The 16,911-nt window shown below is 50.8% G+C and overlaps 1 protein-coding gene across 1 annotated transcript; it reads left to right on the top strand.

Annotated features, from left to right (window-relative positions):
• The first annotated feature begins 7,031 nt into the window (after nucleotides 1-7,031).
• Nucleotides 7,032-15,294, top strand: RIPPLY3 (ripply transcriptional repressor 3). The gene is made up of 4 exons (XM_036348592.1): nucleotides 7,032-7,135; nucleotides 8,032-8,098; nucleotides 10,383-10,450; nucleotides 14,970-15,294. The coding sequence occupies exons 1-4, from the start codon at nucleotides 7,032-7,034 to the stop codon at nucleotides 15,292-15,294; spliced, it is 564 nt and encodes a 187-aa protein (XP_036204485.1).
• Nucleotides 15,295-16,911: the final 1,617 nt, after the last annotated feature.

Raw genomic sequence — 16,911 nt, 5'->3', positions numbered from 1 at the left:
TAACTGGGAAGCAGAGTGAGAATTCAAGATCTCCATTAGCTTCAGCTTCTCTTATCGCCCTTTGAAATTTAGACATGGAGCTCATAGGAGCCACAGGACCTGGTTTAGGCTTCCTTTCTAATTTGGGGAGCCTGTTTTGAATGGGAGGGCCATTCTCCTCTCTACTGACTGGAAAGGACCAACGGTCATGTTTATGATATTTATTCTCCTCCCGATCAGTAGGCATAGCTAAATTGCTTTTAGATTGAGCTGAAGACAATGATGATGTGTCCTCTCTGGGTGGAGCCGAGGGACTATTTAAATTTTGAGAAAGTTCAAACGTTTTTGCCTCTGGTGCCAAGGTGTCACAGATTGAATCCCAGAGGGAAAAGAAACATGGCAGGACCTTGTCAGATTCATGGTGTTTCTTTAATTGCTTTCCTACTTCAACCCAAGTTTTTAAATTAACAGTTCCATCCTCTGGAAGCCATTGACATACTTCTTCTATAAAACTTTCTGTCTCACTGGGAAAAACCTCAACTCCAATTCTGCTAGTAAGCATATGCGTTAAAAGATTAATACAGAGTCTTTTTTCTTTAGACTCAGTATGACCCATCTTGTCAATCTAAGTTCTGTACTAACTACCCGCTTACCCTACTTATTCTCTATGGGGGGGGGGGGGGTCTGCAGCACCCTACGGTGCAGTCCTATCCGTCCCAAGTACGGGGGGACTTACCTAAGGGAACCCTGTTCGGGCGCCAGATGCCGGGGTCCAACCCCAGCAGGTCCAGGGGTCCCCAAAGGTGTGGATGGAGTCGGCGAAGAAGGAATGACACGGAGACGGAGTTCAGTTGATCAGCAGCCTAGCCAGGATCTCTAGCCAGGATCTCCAGCCAAGTTCTGGTCTGGATCTCCAGAGAGGTTCTGCTGTTTATTGTCTTGTTACATCCGTATTTATCCCAGTTGATTTTAATCCTGTCAATTTCTATTACAAAGGTTAGGGCGTTTCTTATCTCCATTCCAGGGAGTAAAGATTATGTAGCTTAAGCATGATTGTTTGTAGTGATTAACTACCCGCCTGGCACTTAGTTAAGGAGTTTCATCCCCTCCCTGACTTCAGGGAAAAATTCCTACCTGGGGAAACAACCTTTCTAGGAGAGGCATCCCCTCCCTGACTTGAGGGAAAAATTCCTACCTGGGGAAATAACCTTTCTTGGAGAGGTGACCTTGGTTAAAACACACAGCGCTAAGGGGAGCAAACATATTAAGAACAGTATGCTATATACGCCAGGTCCCTTGAAACATATGCTGTGCAGATGTTTCTTTCCTGCAGCGACTGTGTCAAGCAGCAAGGATGGACCGGCTTCCGGCAGGGAAAGCGCTTTACTTACAGTTACCGGTTTGCTAGAAGGAACAGCCTGCCCCCTCCAGCGGTCCCGCCGGGCAGCGCCAGGCTCTGACCCCTTTGCCTACACGGGGCTTGTGGGTGCAGAGAGGGAGCTTAAGTCACTGATCACATGGTTGGTTCCTCTGGCTACCAGCCCCCATCCTGCAGCCAATAGGAGCACAGCAATTATCACCTCATTAGCTTAAACTCAGATGTGATTGAAGAGAATTCATTATGAAAAACAAAGACCTCTTATCACTCTGAAAATTCCCAGGGTTTTAGGAGCTTTGTGCCAGGAACTGGGTGGGACAAAGGCCAAGTATGTATTTGTATAATCGCACTTCTCCAAACCCCATAATCCAATGTAACCTTGGGAAAACAGCACACAAATTCCAATACAAGAATGTTCTACAGAATACCTGACCTCAAAACTGTCAAGGTCATTCAAAACGAGGAGAATCTGGGAACTGTCCAAGCCAAGAGCCTAAGGAGATGGTTAAATGTAAGGTGGTGTGTGGATGGGATCCTGGAACAGAAAAAGGACTTTAGGGAAAAACAGAGGAAATCTGAATAGAGAATGGACTATCCTATATAACAAAAGCCTAATATGCAAATTGTCCCCTCCATCCAGAGTTCAACCAGGAGTTCGACCAGGGGGCGGGGCCCGGCTGGCCAACCGGGGGAAGGGAGGTCCTGGCCAGCAGCCAGCAGCCGCTAGGGACCCCACCCATGCACGAATTTCGTGCACCAGGCCTCTAGTAGTTAATAATAATGTACCAACATGGATTTATTAGTTGCAACAATTACACTGTACTAATGTAAGATAGTAACAAAAAATGGGTTTATGGAAACAATATTGCAAATTCTTGGTAAATCTAAAACTATTCTAAAAATAAAGTTTATTTTAAAAAATATATATATTTTTAAATATATTTTATTGATTTTTTTACAGAGGAAGGGAGAGGGATAGAGAGTTAGAAACATCGATGAGAGAGAAACATCGATCAGCTGCCTCCTGCACACTCCGTACTGGGGATGTGCCTGCAACCAAGGTACATGCCCTTGACCGGAATTGAACCTGGGACCCTTGAGTCTGCAGGCTGATGCTCTATCCACTGAGTCAAACTGGTTAGGGCTAAAAAAATATATTTTAATAACCCAGCTGGTGTGGCTTAGCGGTTGAGCTTTGACCTATGAACCAGGAGGTCACGGTTTGATTCCTGGTCAGGGCACATGCCTAGGTTGCTGCCTCGATCCCCAGTAGAGGGCATGCAGGAGGCAGCTGATCAATGGTTCTCTCTCATCATTGATGTTTCTATCTCTCCCTCTTTCTTCCTCTCTGAAATCAATAAAAATATATTTTAAAAAATATAGTTTAATAAAGATCCTTCAATTTTTAGGACCCACCTTTAGAACTTGTAAATAACCGCTTTGTTGTTATATTTATGGTCAGTGTGCTGGCCGGTGGGAAGATAATACTGGAATGGGAATCTTGATGTTCCGTAATGATATGTGCATAACAGATAAAAAGGAGAGTGAGGAAGACCCCACCTGCCAGAGGAAGCCCCTCCCCCCACCACACCCCCACCCAACTGCAACCCAAGTGATGCTGACCTCAACCAGATGAGGAAACACAAGGGGCCAGAATGAGGAGAGAACTGGGGTGAGCTTTCTTTGGGAAGAGCCCTGGTCTTGCTATGTGTGAGGTTTCATCTCCTGGTCCCTCCATTTCCCAGGAGAAGCCCAGAGAGCTTATGGGTATGTGTCCCTGCAGTAGGGGACCCTGTGCATGTGTGTCTGCCATCACCTAGGACATCCAGAGAAAGAAGAGGCTGGCCAACTGCTTTGGTGGCCAGAGGAGGCCCTTGAGTCAGCTGTGGGCCAGGGAGGAGGGGAGGGGAGCTGGCATTGGATCCTGGAGGATGCTGTCCCAAAGGGCTGCCTGGGACAGAGGGAGGAACGCTGGCTTTCTAGGCCTGAAGAAATTGCAACTTAATTCCCCCAATCAAGTTGCATTTGCCAGAATCAGGAGATCTGCAGACACGAAGACTTCAAGGTGGAACTCTCCAAAGAACCTCCCCACCCCCCACCCGAAACACCCATGAGAAGATAAGGACGGCAAGAGCCAGCCCTGAGAGCAGGTCAGACCCGTCCCTTCCTCCCACCCCTCCCACTCAGGGTGGAGACTGAGCCGGTGAGGCCAATGGGCAGGGCACAGGGAGGTCAGCGGGAGCAGCGACCTCCAACCCCACCCCCTTCCTGCCGGCAGCAGCAGCCACTCCTGATGAGCTGCCTTGGGAGGGAGCCTGGGGACTGATTCATAATTAGGATGGAACATGCCAGTTTCCGAACTGAGAATGACCTATGGAATGAAAAGGGCCCTAACACTGTCTCCTACCTGAAGTGAGCAGAAAAGTTTTAGGCTGGTGTTACCGGTTGAAATGCATCCCCCTCCAAAGAGATATTTTGAAATTGTTACCCTCAGTACCTTACAGTGTGAGCTTGTTTGGAAATGGGGTCATTGCAGATGTAATTAGTTCAGATGAGGTCCCCCAGGAGAAGGGTAGGCCCTGATCCATATGACTGGTGTCTTCATAAGAAGAAGGCTGTGCGGCCCAGCTGGCAGGGCTCAGTGGTTGAGCACTGACCTGTGAACCAGGAGGTCACAGTTCGATTCTGGTCAGGGCACATGCCTGGGTTGCGGGCTCGATCGCCAGTGCGGGGCGTGCAGGAGGCAGCTGATCAATGATTCTCTCTCATCATTGGTGTTTCTATCTCTCTCTCTCCGTTCCTCTCTGAAATCAATAAAAATATATTTTAAAAGAAGGAGGAGGAGGAGGAGGAGGAGAAGAAGAAGGCCATGTGAAGACAGAGACACGCAGGGAGAGCCCATGTGATGATGAAGGCAGAGCCTGGAGTGAGGTAGCAAACCACCAAAGCTGGGGAGAGGCAAGGAAGGGATCCCCAACAGGTTTGGGGGGCGGGGGGGCATGGCCCTGGCCACACCGGTTTTGCACTCCTAACCTCGGTGGAGCGGTAACAGGAAGCAGGGGCTGCCTAAACAGAAGGAGAGGAAGCAGTCTTCCCGCTGGTCTTCAGTACTGTTTATGTAAAAATATTCCACCCTCTGCGATGTTTTGACTGTTGGTATCCTCCTCCTCGGCAAGCCGGAAACCCTGGGAGTTAACATCTCCACTCTTTGTTCCTCAGCAATGACTGAAAGTCAGCATAAGAAAGAGAATTTTTAATTAAAGGAGCAGAGCAAGAAATAGAGCCTGTATTTTATCTGCTTCCCACATCGCCCGCCCCCCGGGCGGGAACACACACACTTGAAGTTACGTGGTTTCCCCAGTTTGTAAAGCACGGACCTAATTAAAAGTTCCCCAGATTTCTATCCCCTTTGCCAGCTTACTTCCTCTCATCAAAAGCTTCCTTGGGCCCCCAACAGTTTAAATTTAAAAAGTAATTACAACACAATCCCAACGATCTCAACAGTCCTAATGGCAGAAAGAACTCTGGAAACACCTACATACATATACACACAACAATACTTTTGTTCTATGTTACCGATAAGTGTTGTTTTCATTACATTCGTTTCCAACAGAAACATGCATAGCAGATGATTTTAGTGATGGCTCGAGGAGCTAGACTACACGTCCCTGTGCATAGAGCAGCGACATAAATGATGTGGAACTCTTCTGTGAGGAGCCTCGCCTCACCCCCCGCCCCCCTTTATTCACTTCTTCCATATGTATTGATATCCGTGTGAGCTCGCTGATATTTATACTCTGGGTTATAACCCCACGCTGCTTTATTCATTTATTTTTCATTGTTTTATTGCTTAAAGTATTACAAAGAGTATTACATATGTCTCCTTTTTTTCCCCGCCCTTGACAATCAAAGCCCACGCTGCTTTATTTTGTCCCTCAAATGACCCCAGTTTGCGCCAGTGTGGCCTTCCATGTATAAAAACACAAAACTGAGAGGCAGGTGCTGTGTTGGGCTCTCTCCCCCTTTACATTTATTTTGAGGGGCGTCCAGTTTCCAAAACCCCCAGGGATATCAGTGCTGGCTGTCTAACCAGGTGCCTTTTCCGGACCCGTTTCTTCATCTGTAAAATGGAGATCATGCCTGCTACAGGGCTGTCCCAAATAAGCTTCTATTTTTATGTATTTAAGGCCCGTCACCTATGTCGAGGTGCGGGGGGGTTCCCATATAGGTGCTGATCCTAAGTGGGACATGCACAGGTGGTCTGGACCATCCGCTGGAGGCTTGCACCAATACCTTCTGGTCAGACACTTTCACAGAGACAGCACCTGCCTGGGCAGAAGGAAGGGGGATGGGGAGTTAGTGCTTAATGGGTGTGGACTTGCAAAAGTTCTGGAAATGGATGGTGGCAATGCAGGTATACTTAATGCCACTGGGTTGTATTTGAAAATGGTCACTTTTATGTTATGTATAGCTTACCACAATAAAAGTAAATATATTCTTATTGTTGAACATTTAGGAAACTTTTGTCTTTAAATCCTCCGTAATCCCAGCACTAGGCGGCCATTCGTTTTGACCTGTGTACACTCTGTATACATTTTGGATCCTACTCATACAATTTTGTCCTTTTAACGTTACATCGTGTATATTTCCCCGTGCTATTCAAAACCTAGTAAAGGTTTTTATTATCTGCATGGCATTCCATCACTATTCACTTAATCATTGCCATATCTTTAGATGAATTTTTCCGCATTATAGATAACACCACAGTGACACCTCTCTGTGATTAAACACACCTTGTTCCCATTTCAAAAGACACCTTTCGGGTTACAATCTTTCGAGTAGATAGTCAGGGAAGTAGAGTTACTGGGTCAAGAAGTGGCCGCTTTGGCCCTGGCTGGTTTGGCTCAGTGGAAAGAGTGTCCTCCTGCGGACTGAAGGGTCCCGGGTTCGATTCCCGCCAAGGGCACATGCCGGGTTACAGGTTCTGATGTTTCTACTCCCTCTCCCTTCCTCTCTGAAATCAATAAAAACAAAAGAAGTGACCCTTTTTAAGGCACATGATAAAACCCCGAGGCCACTTTAAAGTGTTGGACGTGAGGTTCCCTAACCCTGGGGACCAAGATGCTCGCGCAGGAATCAGAACCCCGAGGACCGCGGAGAGAGAACCCCAAAGGGGCGGGAAGAGGCGAGGGACCCTCCCCTCCCACACCTGGCGGGGGAGGACCCTAGGGGCGCACCCGCCGTCCCCAATCCCCGGGAGGCGGGAGGGTCCCGACGGAGACGCCCCCGGCCTCGCCCCCACGCGTCCTCCCGGGCTGCCCGGTCACTTCCCGCGGCCCCTCCCTCAGCTTCCTCGTCCCCGCCTGGCGACCTCCCGGGGTTTCCTCTGTCCCCTCCCCACCCTCACCCCGCTTCCCGAGCCCCCTCCCTGCACCCCCACCCCCACCCCCACCCCATCTCGCCGCGCGCTCCCCCCGGCGCCCTTCGGGTCCCCTCCCCCCTCCGGTGTCCCCTGCGCCCCCCCGCCCCCCAGCATCTCCCGCGCCCTCCCGCCCCTCCGGGTTCCCGTGTCCGTCCCCTCCCCGCCCCCGGTTTAAACCTGGCGCCTCGCTGGAGCGGGGCAGGCGCGGCCGGGTCGCTGGCGCCACTGGAGGGCGCGGGCTCCGCGGGCACCATGAGACCCGAGGCGGCGGCGGGAGCCCGGGAGGCGCGGGGTCGCGCCTGTCCCTGCCCGGCGGACGGCCCCCGGAGGCCCCCTTCGCCACGCGGGCCCGAGAGGTGAGGGCGGCGCGCGGTGCTGGGAGCGGGGTGCCCGGGCGCCGGGTCCCCGAGTTCCACCGCGACGCCCGGCGAGCCCGGTGGCCGGAGGCCGGGGCGCAGAGCGCGGGGTCCAGGAGGTCCCGCCAGGGGAGAGCCCGCACTCCCGCTCCCAGGTCTGAGATGCGCGCCGCTGGGAACGCTGATGTGTCCGGGCCCCTCGACGAGCCTTGCAGGGGGGTCCCCGCACATCGACTGTCATAATCTCGGTGACGGTCTCTGCGCTGTATTCGGGGCCCCGTGCCTCAGCCCTTTTCAAGGGAGTGAAGCCGAAGGAAATCAACTTAGCGGGAAGGCGTGGCGGGGCTGGGTGCCCAGGCAGCCGGAGAGGAGAAGCCCCTGGACCCCTTGTGCACCCCCATGGCGCCTTTGTGCACCCCCATGGCCCCTTTGTGCACCCCCATGGCCCCTTTGTGCACCCCCATAGTCCCTTTGCGTTCCGTAGAACTAACTCTGCAGAATCATCTCTGAGCATCGAGACCCTTCAGTGATGGAGGCGGTGCGGCTGGAAGGAAGAGCCACCAAGTCACCAGCTGTGGGCGGGAGTCTGAATGGAAGAGTCGAGCCAGGCCTGGGGAGAAAATCTTCCACTGCTGTGTCCCCTGATCATTGTATCAGATTTGGGACTTCTCAGAGCCCAGTGATGGCAGGAACTGGGAACTGCAGGAGGAAACACACACACACACACACACACACACACACACACGGCACTGGGTATCCACAAGGAACTCGGGGGGACGTTCCGGGGTGTCCAGGGACTCCTTTTCCAGGCACACAGCAGAAATGATGACTCCTAGGACATGCCTTTAAAAGACAGCAGAGGATGCTGGGGTTCACCCTGGTCCCTTCCGTTCCAGCCCCACACCATGGCGACCCTGGACCCTGACCCCCCGGGATGCTGAGTGGACCGGAGCTGGCAGCCAGGTGAGGTGAACTGGGGTGTTGTGGGCATCCACCAGTTCAGCCAGGAATGGCACCATCGGCAGGAATGACAGGCCCCTCCACCTGTTCCTCCCTCGGCGTCTCACGCAGAGTGGTCTGGGGCAGGGCCCGGTGAGCGGTGCTGATAAAACCTGGGTCACAGGAGGCTGGCTCCTGCCTGCTTCTCCTTTCTTGAAAAGCAAAGCCGCTCCCGCCTAGCTACTTCATGGGCATTCCACGGTGCTTCTTTCATGTTGGTTTGCTTTTCCTCCTGCAAATGAATCATAGGTAGAGAGAGGGAGGAAAAGGCTGCCTTAGAGGAAAGCCGAGGGTGCCATTAGCGCTGGGCGGGTGCCACAGTGCAAACAAGGGTAGGGATCCGTCTGGGGTGCTCAGAAGGTGTGGTTAAAAGCCGGGCCCTTTCTGAAGCACTTTCCACCCTGTCTGGGAGCGCTGCTGCGGGAACTCAGGTTGTCTGAGCAAATACTCTCCCGATGAATGGCCACCCCTCTCCTTTTGTTTCCTGCAGTGGGAGCTAAATCGCTCTATGCTTATTGAAGTAATGGCTTGCTTTCATGGAATTTAGCTTTCCTTGTTATAGTTTAAAATAGAAATGGATGACTTTTTTTAAAAAAAATGCTGAAGTTAATTAGGCTAGGAAAGACCTAACACATGTGGCCTATGGCTTAGTGTGCAGTTATTGGTGATATGATAAGAAACTCGGTGTGGGAAAGCAGGCTTGGACTATTTAATTAAATTAGTGTGAATAACGGGATTTTAACTCAGTTACTATTATTTAAAGAATGAAGCAAGTAAAAACCAAATTAACAGGAGATATGATTTCGTTGCCCAAATTATTATTAAATACATGCAATGTCTAAATAATGAAAACTAATTCCTTCTTTTGCATTCAAACTTGATATAAGACTTCAAGTGCTTGAGAGAGAGATAATGTAGAAGTTTACAATGATGCAGTTTTCTTTAAAGTGAAATGTATATGGAGCCTATCCGTTGCAAGAATAAAAATACTACAGCAAACTTCCTAACGTAAGGCAGGCAGGTGGATTTTTATCCCTATGTGATGAGAAGGCCATTGGTGAGAAAAATGAAGATTGCAGAAAAAATGTTAAGCTGTAGCAACTCTCTGGCTGGGCGTCAGCATGGCACACTGGATTAAGCAGGTGTGCCCATGGATTTTGGGGGGGAGTGGAGGGTGGCTGTTCCGTGGGCTGTACCGCTCGCCGCCCCGCTCTCCTGGGGCCAGCTCTTTGCAGAGCTAAGTTGTCAGGGCGGAGCGGCAGGTGTAGGGCACCGGGCTCCCGGGAGCCCCAGCCTGGTGAGCGCAGCGAGTGCGGAACGGGAGCGCTTATTACTCAGCAGCGCCCTCTCCCGACAAACGGGAGAATTCCTCGGCTCCAGAGCCCTGCTTGCAGTGCTGTAGAACAGCGGTTCTCAACCTGTGGGTCGCGACCCCTTTAGGGGTCGAACGATCCTTTCACGGGTCACCTAAGACCATCGGAAAACACACATATAATTGCATATCGTTTTTGTGATTAATCACTATGCTTTCATTATGTTCAGTTTGTCACAATGAAAATACATCCCGCATATCAGATATTTACATGACGATTCATAACAGTAGCAAAATTACAGTTATGAAGTAGCAACGAAAATAATGTTATGGTTGGGGGTCACCACAACATGAGGAGCTGTATGAAAGGGCCGCGGCATCAGGAAGGTTGAGAATCACTGCCTAGAAATTGGAGGCAAGGCTTCAAGCGGGCCCTGCCCTGAGTGGAGTCACCCTCACCCGTTTCAGGGAAGATAAAAGGCAGACCAAACTGTTGTTGACCTCTGTTCCATCTCCCTCCTGGCAACTTGCCGGCCCTGCAAAGGAGGGGATGTCCGGGAAGGAGGTGCCAGGCCTGTGCTGTCCTGGTCCCATCCTCCCGTCTCCCAGGCCGCCCTCCCCGCGGTGTTAGTGGAGCGGGAGGCATGTGTGTCTCTCCCCAGCAGGTTTAAAACGCCTGCACAGGGGGCCTGTGTGGGACGCACCTGTCCATCTCTGGATCCCTCCCAGTGCCCTGGGCATCACCGGCGACAGCAAGAGGAAGACGGGCTTAGCAAGTACGGCGTCCGTGTTTAAACGGTCTCCAAAATCACTACTGTTGCTAGCAAGTGCAGGCCGCTTAGATTTCGTTCTGTGTTTTGTTTTGTTTTTGTAATTTCTGGATGCAACTTCAGAGGCTTCTTGACTGTGTGTGTTTGTGTGTGTCTGTCTTTGCAGCTTGAGCCAGGGGGTGGCCAGCAAACTCCCGGATCAAAGGGGGCCTTTGGGTTTCAGCATCCTGTAAGGTAACCACCTTCACAGTAAGAAATGCATGATTTCCTTGTCATGTCAGCATGGACACACGGTAGTGCCTCCTACTGTATGCGTTTTCCACCAAGTGGCCAATAGTTCTGTGCTCGCCAATGTTATTGAGTTACTGTCATCCCAGGGAACTTCAAGGGTATATTGTGGGATTTCGGGAGTCCATGCATTTCTTCATTCCGTCAGTGTTTCCGCTGCAAGTTGGACTAGCCTGTCTTTCCTTCATACCTTTCGTTTAGTACCTCTTATGACATATTAAGTCTTGTGTTAAATTTAATTTAATATGAATGATATAAGCATATCTGTTTATTTACCTAGCTCTTTGGGTACATTTCCATTTCGCCCCCAGGATATGTTAGTGTATTGTCTAGAACAGCGGTTCTCAACCTGTGGGTCTCCACCCGTTTGGGGGTCGAGCGACCCTGTCACAGCGGTCACCTAAGACCATCGGAAAACACATATATAATTACGTATTGTTTTTGTGATTAATCACTATGCTTTAATTATGTTCAGTTTGTAACAATGAAATTGGGGTCACCGCAACATGAGGAACTGTATTAAAGGGTCGCGGCGTTAGGAAGGTTGAGAACCACTGGTCTAGAGCAAAGTAGACCTGGAAAGTGTTCGTGGAGACTGAATGAGGGATGGGCGGATGCGCCCGCAGCGGAACCTCTGCTTTCGAGGTCCCGGCGGGATCAAGACCCTCACTGTGTGTCCGTCTTACTTCCAGCCTGAAGCAGGTGGCTCACGCTCAGGGTTTTAGCAGTTGCTCTGTCTCCATCTCTCTCTGCCTCCCATTTCCTTCACCGGAATAAGCCTAGTCCGACCTCTCATTGGAGTATTTTTACCTGCTGAGCCCGGGAGACGGGAGGCTTGGGTCGCACCCCCGGATACTAATTGCTAGAGGCGGCCTTAGGGCCCCTCAGGCGGCCAGGGAGTGGCCGCTGGACAAGGGAAGCTTTCCCAGGCCCTTCTGTCAGTGACCTTTCATCCTCGTGGGATCGCAGACGCTGGGTGGCTCCCCGGGGTCTGACACGCCTGTTCTGGGGGCAGGCCTGGGTGTATCTTATAGGCTCTGCTGGCGATCCCGACGTGCTCTGGGGCGAGACCACCACCCTCTCATGCCCTGTGTGCATTCCCCGGCCCCACCTGCCCGGGCCTGCCCCCCGCAGACGCTCTGCTACTGCGCCCCAGTTTTAGACTCGGTGAAAGCGCGGTGACTGGGGCGGCCTGCATCGCAAACTGGATAGACGTTTATTACAGAAAATGTCAGGCAGGCAGGAAAGTGGAGAGGACAGTGCAGCGCATGCCCGGTGCCCGCACCGGCCTCAATCATCGCTAACATGCTTCGCATCTGGTCAGGTTTGTCACTGGCTCTTTTTTTTTTTTTTTTTAATATATTTTATTGTTTCTATACAGAGAGGAAGGGAGAGGGATAGAGAGTAAGAAACATGGATCAGCTGCCTCCTGCACACCCCCCACTGGGGATGTGCCCGCAACCAAGGTACAGGCCCGTGACCAAAATCGAACCTGGGACCTTTCAGTCCGCAGGCTGACGCTCTATCCACTGAGCCAAACCGGTTAAGGCTCTTTTTTTTTAAAATTGTAATGTTAGAATAATAAAGCAAATCCCAGACATCCCACAAAATCAAGTTCCCTGTGAATACAGTAGCCTCCCCTTATCTGCAACTTACATGTTGCAAATTGCACGTCCTTCTGAGTGTCGCGAGTCCGAGCCTTCCCACGGCCCCGCCCAGACGTGAAGCGTCCCTTTGTCCAGCGGCTCCACACTGTACACACTTACGTCCCGCTGGTCACTTCGTAGCCCCTCGGTTATCCCACCGACTGTCGGGGTGTCCCAGTGCTTGGGTTCAAGCACCCCTTATTTTACTTAATAGTGGCCTAAAGCCAGTCACATAATTTGGCTTACTTTTATTACAGTATATTGGTATAATTATTCTATTTTATTATTAGTGATTGTTAATCTCTTACTGGGCCTAATTTTTTAAAATATATTTTTATTGATTTTAGAGAGGAAGGGAGAGGGAAAGAGATAGAAACATCAATGATGAGAGAGAATCATTGATCGGCTGCCTCTTGCACGCCCCCCACTGGGGACCGAGCCTGCAATCCGGGCCTACACCCTTGACCGAAATTGAACCCGTGACCCTTCAGTCCTCAGGCCAATGCTTTATCCACTGAACCAAACCAGTTAGGGCTTACTGTGCCTGATTTACAAGTTAAACTTTATCATATGTTTGTATGTATGTACATAAAGGAAAAAGCCTAGTATGTACGGGGTTTAGTACTATCCATGGCTTCAGGCATCCACTGGGGGTCTTGGAAGGTGTCCATCAAGATAAAGGTAGGCTAGTGGACGCCAGCATAACACCTAAGTTTTAATGTGGCCAAACACTATACTATGCTTATATCACTGTCATAGGTATGTATTCTGTTTTCTGTTGCAGAGTTTCTCAACTGTTGACACCTTGTGTAGACTGGATTGTTTGTTGTTGGAGGTTAGGGGCTGTCCTGGGCACTGGGGGTGGGGGGGTGGGGCAGCAACTTGAAAGACTTGAAATCATCTTTGCAAATAAGCAGTGACCAATGGATAATCCTCTCAGCTCCTCAGCCACAGGGGGGAATGCAAACAGATTCATGAAAGGTTTGAGGATAGAGATTATGGAGCAAGTAGGAGGTATTTTATTTTATTATTTTTTTATTGATTTTAGAGAGAGAGGAAGGGGGGAGAGAGAGACGTTGAATTGTTGCTCCACTTATGTATGCATTACTTGGTTATTTATTGTATGTGCCCTGATTGGGGATCAAACCTGAAACCTTGGTGTATAGGGATGACACTCTAACGCAGTGGTCAGCAAACCGTGGCTCGCGAGCCACATGCGGCTCTTTGGCCCCTTGAGTGTGGCTCTTCCACAAAACACCACATGCGGGCCCGCACATACAGTGGGATTGAAACTTCGAGGCCCATGCACAGAAGTCGGTATTTTGTGGAAGAGCCGCACTCAAGGGGCCAAAGAGCCGCATGTGACTCATGAGCCGCAGTTTGCCGACCACTGCTCTAACCAACTGAGCTACCCGGCCAGGGCAAGAGTAGAAGGTTTTGGGGTTTTTGTGTGTGTGTGTGTGTGTGTGTGTGTGTGTGTTTTCAGCGAGGAAGGGAGAGGGAGAGAAAGATAAACACATCAATAAAGAGCGAGAATCATGCCAAACCGGTTTGGCTCAGTGGATAGAGCGTTGGCCTGCGGACTGAAAGGTCCCAGGTTCGATTCCGGTCAAGGGCATGTACCTTGGTTGCGGCCACATCCCCAGTAGGAGGTGTGCAGGAGGCAGCTGGTCGATGTTTCTCTCTCATCGATGTTTCTAACTCTCTATCCCTCTCCCTTCCTCTCTGTAAAAAATCAATAAAATATATTAAAAAAAAAAAAAGAGCGAGAATCATAGATCAGCTGCCTCCTGCACACCCCACACTGGGGATCGACCCCGAAACCCGGGCATATGCCCTTACCAGGAATCGAACCGTGATCTCCTGGTTCATAGGTCAACCACTGAGCACGCTGGCCAGGCCAGAGTAGGGGGTGTTTCAAATACTTTCTATGTATAATTGGAATCCTACATTTACAAAACCTGGGTTGGTTTAGAGATTCCAATTATATATATATAAGCTATTTTCTCTCCTTTCCTTTTTTAAAAAAATATTTTTTTTATTGATTTCAGAGAGGAAAGGAGAGGGAGATAGATACATCAATGATGAAAGAGAATCATTGATTGGCTGCCTCCTGCATGTCCCCTACTGGGGATCAAGCCTGCAACCTGGGCATGTGCCCTTGACGAGAATCGAACCAGGGACCCTTCAGTCCCTGGAGGCCGAAGCTCTACCCACTGAGCCAGACCCGTTAGGGCATCTCCTTTCCTTTTTAAATACACCGATAAATTTATACCAAAAGGTCCCCCAAATGGGATCTTGCTTGCTTGCTTTCTCCTTTTCCCTTCCGGTCCCCTTTCCCTTTCCCTTTCCCTTTCTCCCTCTCTCTTCCTACTGGGCAACTAGCCAGGCTGCCATTGTCTATTCTGGAAAAGTAAGGGACCCGCCCCTATAGCTTCTCTATGGAAACATCCAGAAGCTTAGCTGCTTCTCCTCTAGGCCAGGGTTTCAGAGTCAAGCTTCCTCCAGAGCCCCACCGGCCACAACACTCCCCACGGGAGGGCCTCCCGGAGCAGGACCAGGAGGGCTGCCTCACGCGGTCACAGGGAGCCTCTTAGTCCTGAACAAAAACAGTGTTTTCCTTTTCTTTTCCCTCTGCAGAAGCCACCCTTTTCCTAGTGGATTTGCTCACTCAGCTGCCAGCTCGTTTATGCACTAGTGTGTGTATGTGTGTGTATAGGGGAGAGGGGGTGCTAGCTCCTTCTAGGGACAGAGGTCCTCTAGGCGGGGTGCAGACGGGCTCAGGTTGACTAACGCTGTGTTTGTTTCTGAAACATTAGACTTTATTTGCCCATTTCAAAGCGCCGAGAGTATCTGCAGAGTTCCGGGGAGAAAGTGCTGGCCAGTTTCCCGGTGCAAGCCACCATCCACTTCTACAACGACGACTCCGACTCCGACTCCGACTCCGAGGACGGGGAGCAGGAGGAGGCCCAGGGGCCGGGGGCAGAGAGCCCGGGAGACACGGAGCGTGGCCCAGGAGGAAGGGGCAGAGACCGGCCGGCACACCCCGCACCGCGATCCGCAGGGCACGGGGGGCTCGGCGGGAAGGGTGGGCTCCCCCACGATGACGCTCCCGGGGGTGCCGAGTGCTCCTCGTCCAAATAACGGGGGTCTCCCTCCCCCCACACCTGCCTCGTGTGCCTCTTGGGGACAGCTGTGCCTGCACGCTGCAGGGCCCGGGGGCCAGCTGTCCACCATGGCCGGAGCACAGCTTCCCCTTCTCCTGAGGCGCTCTTCTTCAGGACACTCACCGAGAACGGCCTCTGGGACCGAGGGAAGGTTTGTGCGCACAGGGCTCTCGGCAGGTAGGGCCGACTTCCAGACCGCATCCAGCGGCCACTGCTGGTCCAAGGAGGCCCTCCCATGCAGGCCAGGAGCCCATCCCTGCCTCTCACTTCACCGGAGACGCATCGTGCAGTGTTTGTGCTTTTGTACAAAAGATACTGTCCACAGGTTCATGTGGTCGCTTCGTGGCATTCTCAAAAAATTATTTATGGAGAACAAGTAAAACAATCATTCCTGTCAGAATAACAGAAATAAAAAGATGGCTTTTTAGGAGACAGTTGTGGATAAACGTTTTCATGGTTGTTCTTTAAGGGCTATGGGTCTGACTAGAGATAGAGAAGAGCGTTAGCCCTGAGTTGGGGGCTGCTTTGGGCTTGTTACTTGAATAGAATGACATAGCTATCAATCAAAGTATTGAATGTAAAATTATTTTCATTTTTTTATAGTTGAATGACCAAATGAATACGTTCCTCAAGGTATTTTACTGAACTATGTTACATGTGGTTGTCTTCCTCTATACCAGCGGTTCTCAACCTGTGGGTCGCGACCCCTTTGGCGAAAATAATTTTATGGTTGGGTCACAACATGAAGAACTGTTTAAAGGGCCAGAAGGTTGAGAACCACTGGGTTAGGGCAACACGGAGCTTCTTGTGTCCAAATTCTTTCACGTGGTGTAATGTCTCCAAGGCTCATCCATGTTGTATCATGTAACCCTCACTACTTCGTTCCTTTCTGTGGCTGAATCATATCCCACTGTACGGGGAGACCACATGTTATGAAAACAGCACACAGCTCAAAACCAACATGCCAGTCCCCCTAGGATATCCTCTCCGGCTCCCTCCCTGTCACCTCCCGGCGCTGTGGGTCCCATTTGTCTGGTTTTGAACTTGACACCAATGGGATCCCAGGGCACGTGCTCTTTTGTGTCTGGTTTCTCTCAACGTTAGTTTGTGAGACTCAGTCACAGTGTGTGCAGGTGCAGATGGCCACTCTCATTGCTGAATGGAACCCTAGGGTGTGGATGCAGCACTGTCCCCCATCCCTTCTAAGGATGAATGTTGGGTTCGTTTCCCGTTTGAGGCAACTGGAATAACACCTTTGTGCATATGGCGATTGGTGGACAGATGGACCCATTCCCATTGTACGTGTGTCTAGGAATGAAGCAAAATCACAACTTTTATGAGTCTGGTCTCCTCCAGCCAGAACATGATTTCAGAACTGGAGAGAGGGGGGCCATAGACCAAGACACAGAGGAGAAGAATGAGGTTGCCAACATGGCCATTGTTTTCTCAGAAGTCTGGAGCTCAGAGGCGCTGTGAATGGCCACAGCCAGTGGACTCTTCGTTCTTCCTGAATTGGGGTTTTGTAACGGGACCTAGGAGCTTACTTCATTAGGGAACGGGATGAGGAATGAGACCTGGATAGTCAGTCCCCTAA

Source organism: Myotis myotis, unplaced genomic scaffold (genome assembly GCF_014108235.1).
Source record: "Myotis myotis isolate mMyoMyo1 unplaced genomic scaffold, mMyoMyo1.p scaffold_m19_p_2, whole genome shotgun sequence".
NCBI lineage: Eukaryota > Metazoa > Chordata > Mammalia > Chiroptera > Vespertilionidae > Myotis > Myotis myotis.
Note: the sequence above shows the minus strand (reverse complement) of the source record. Positions and strands in the feature narration are given on the sequence as shown.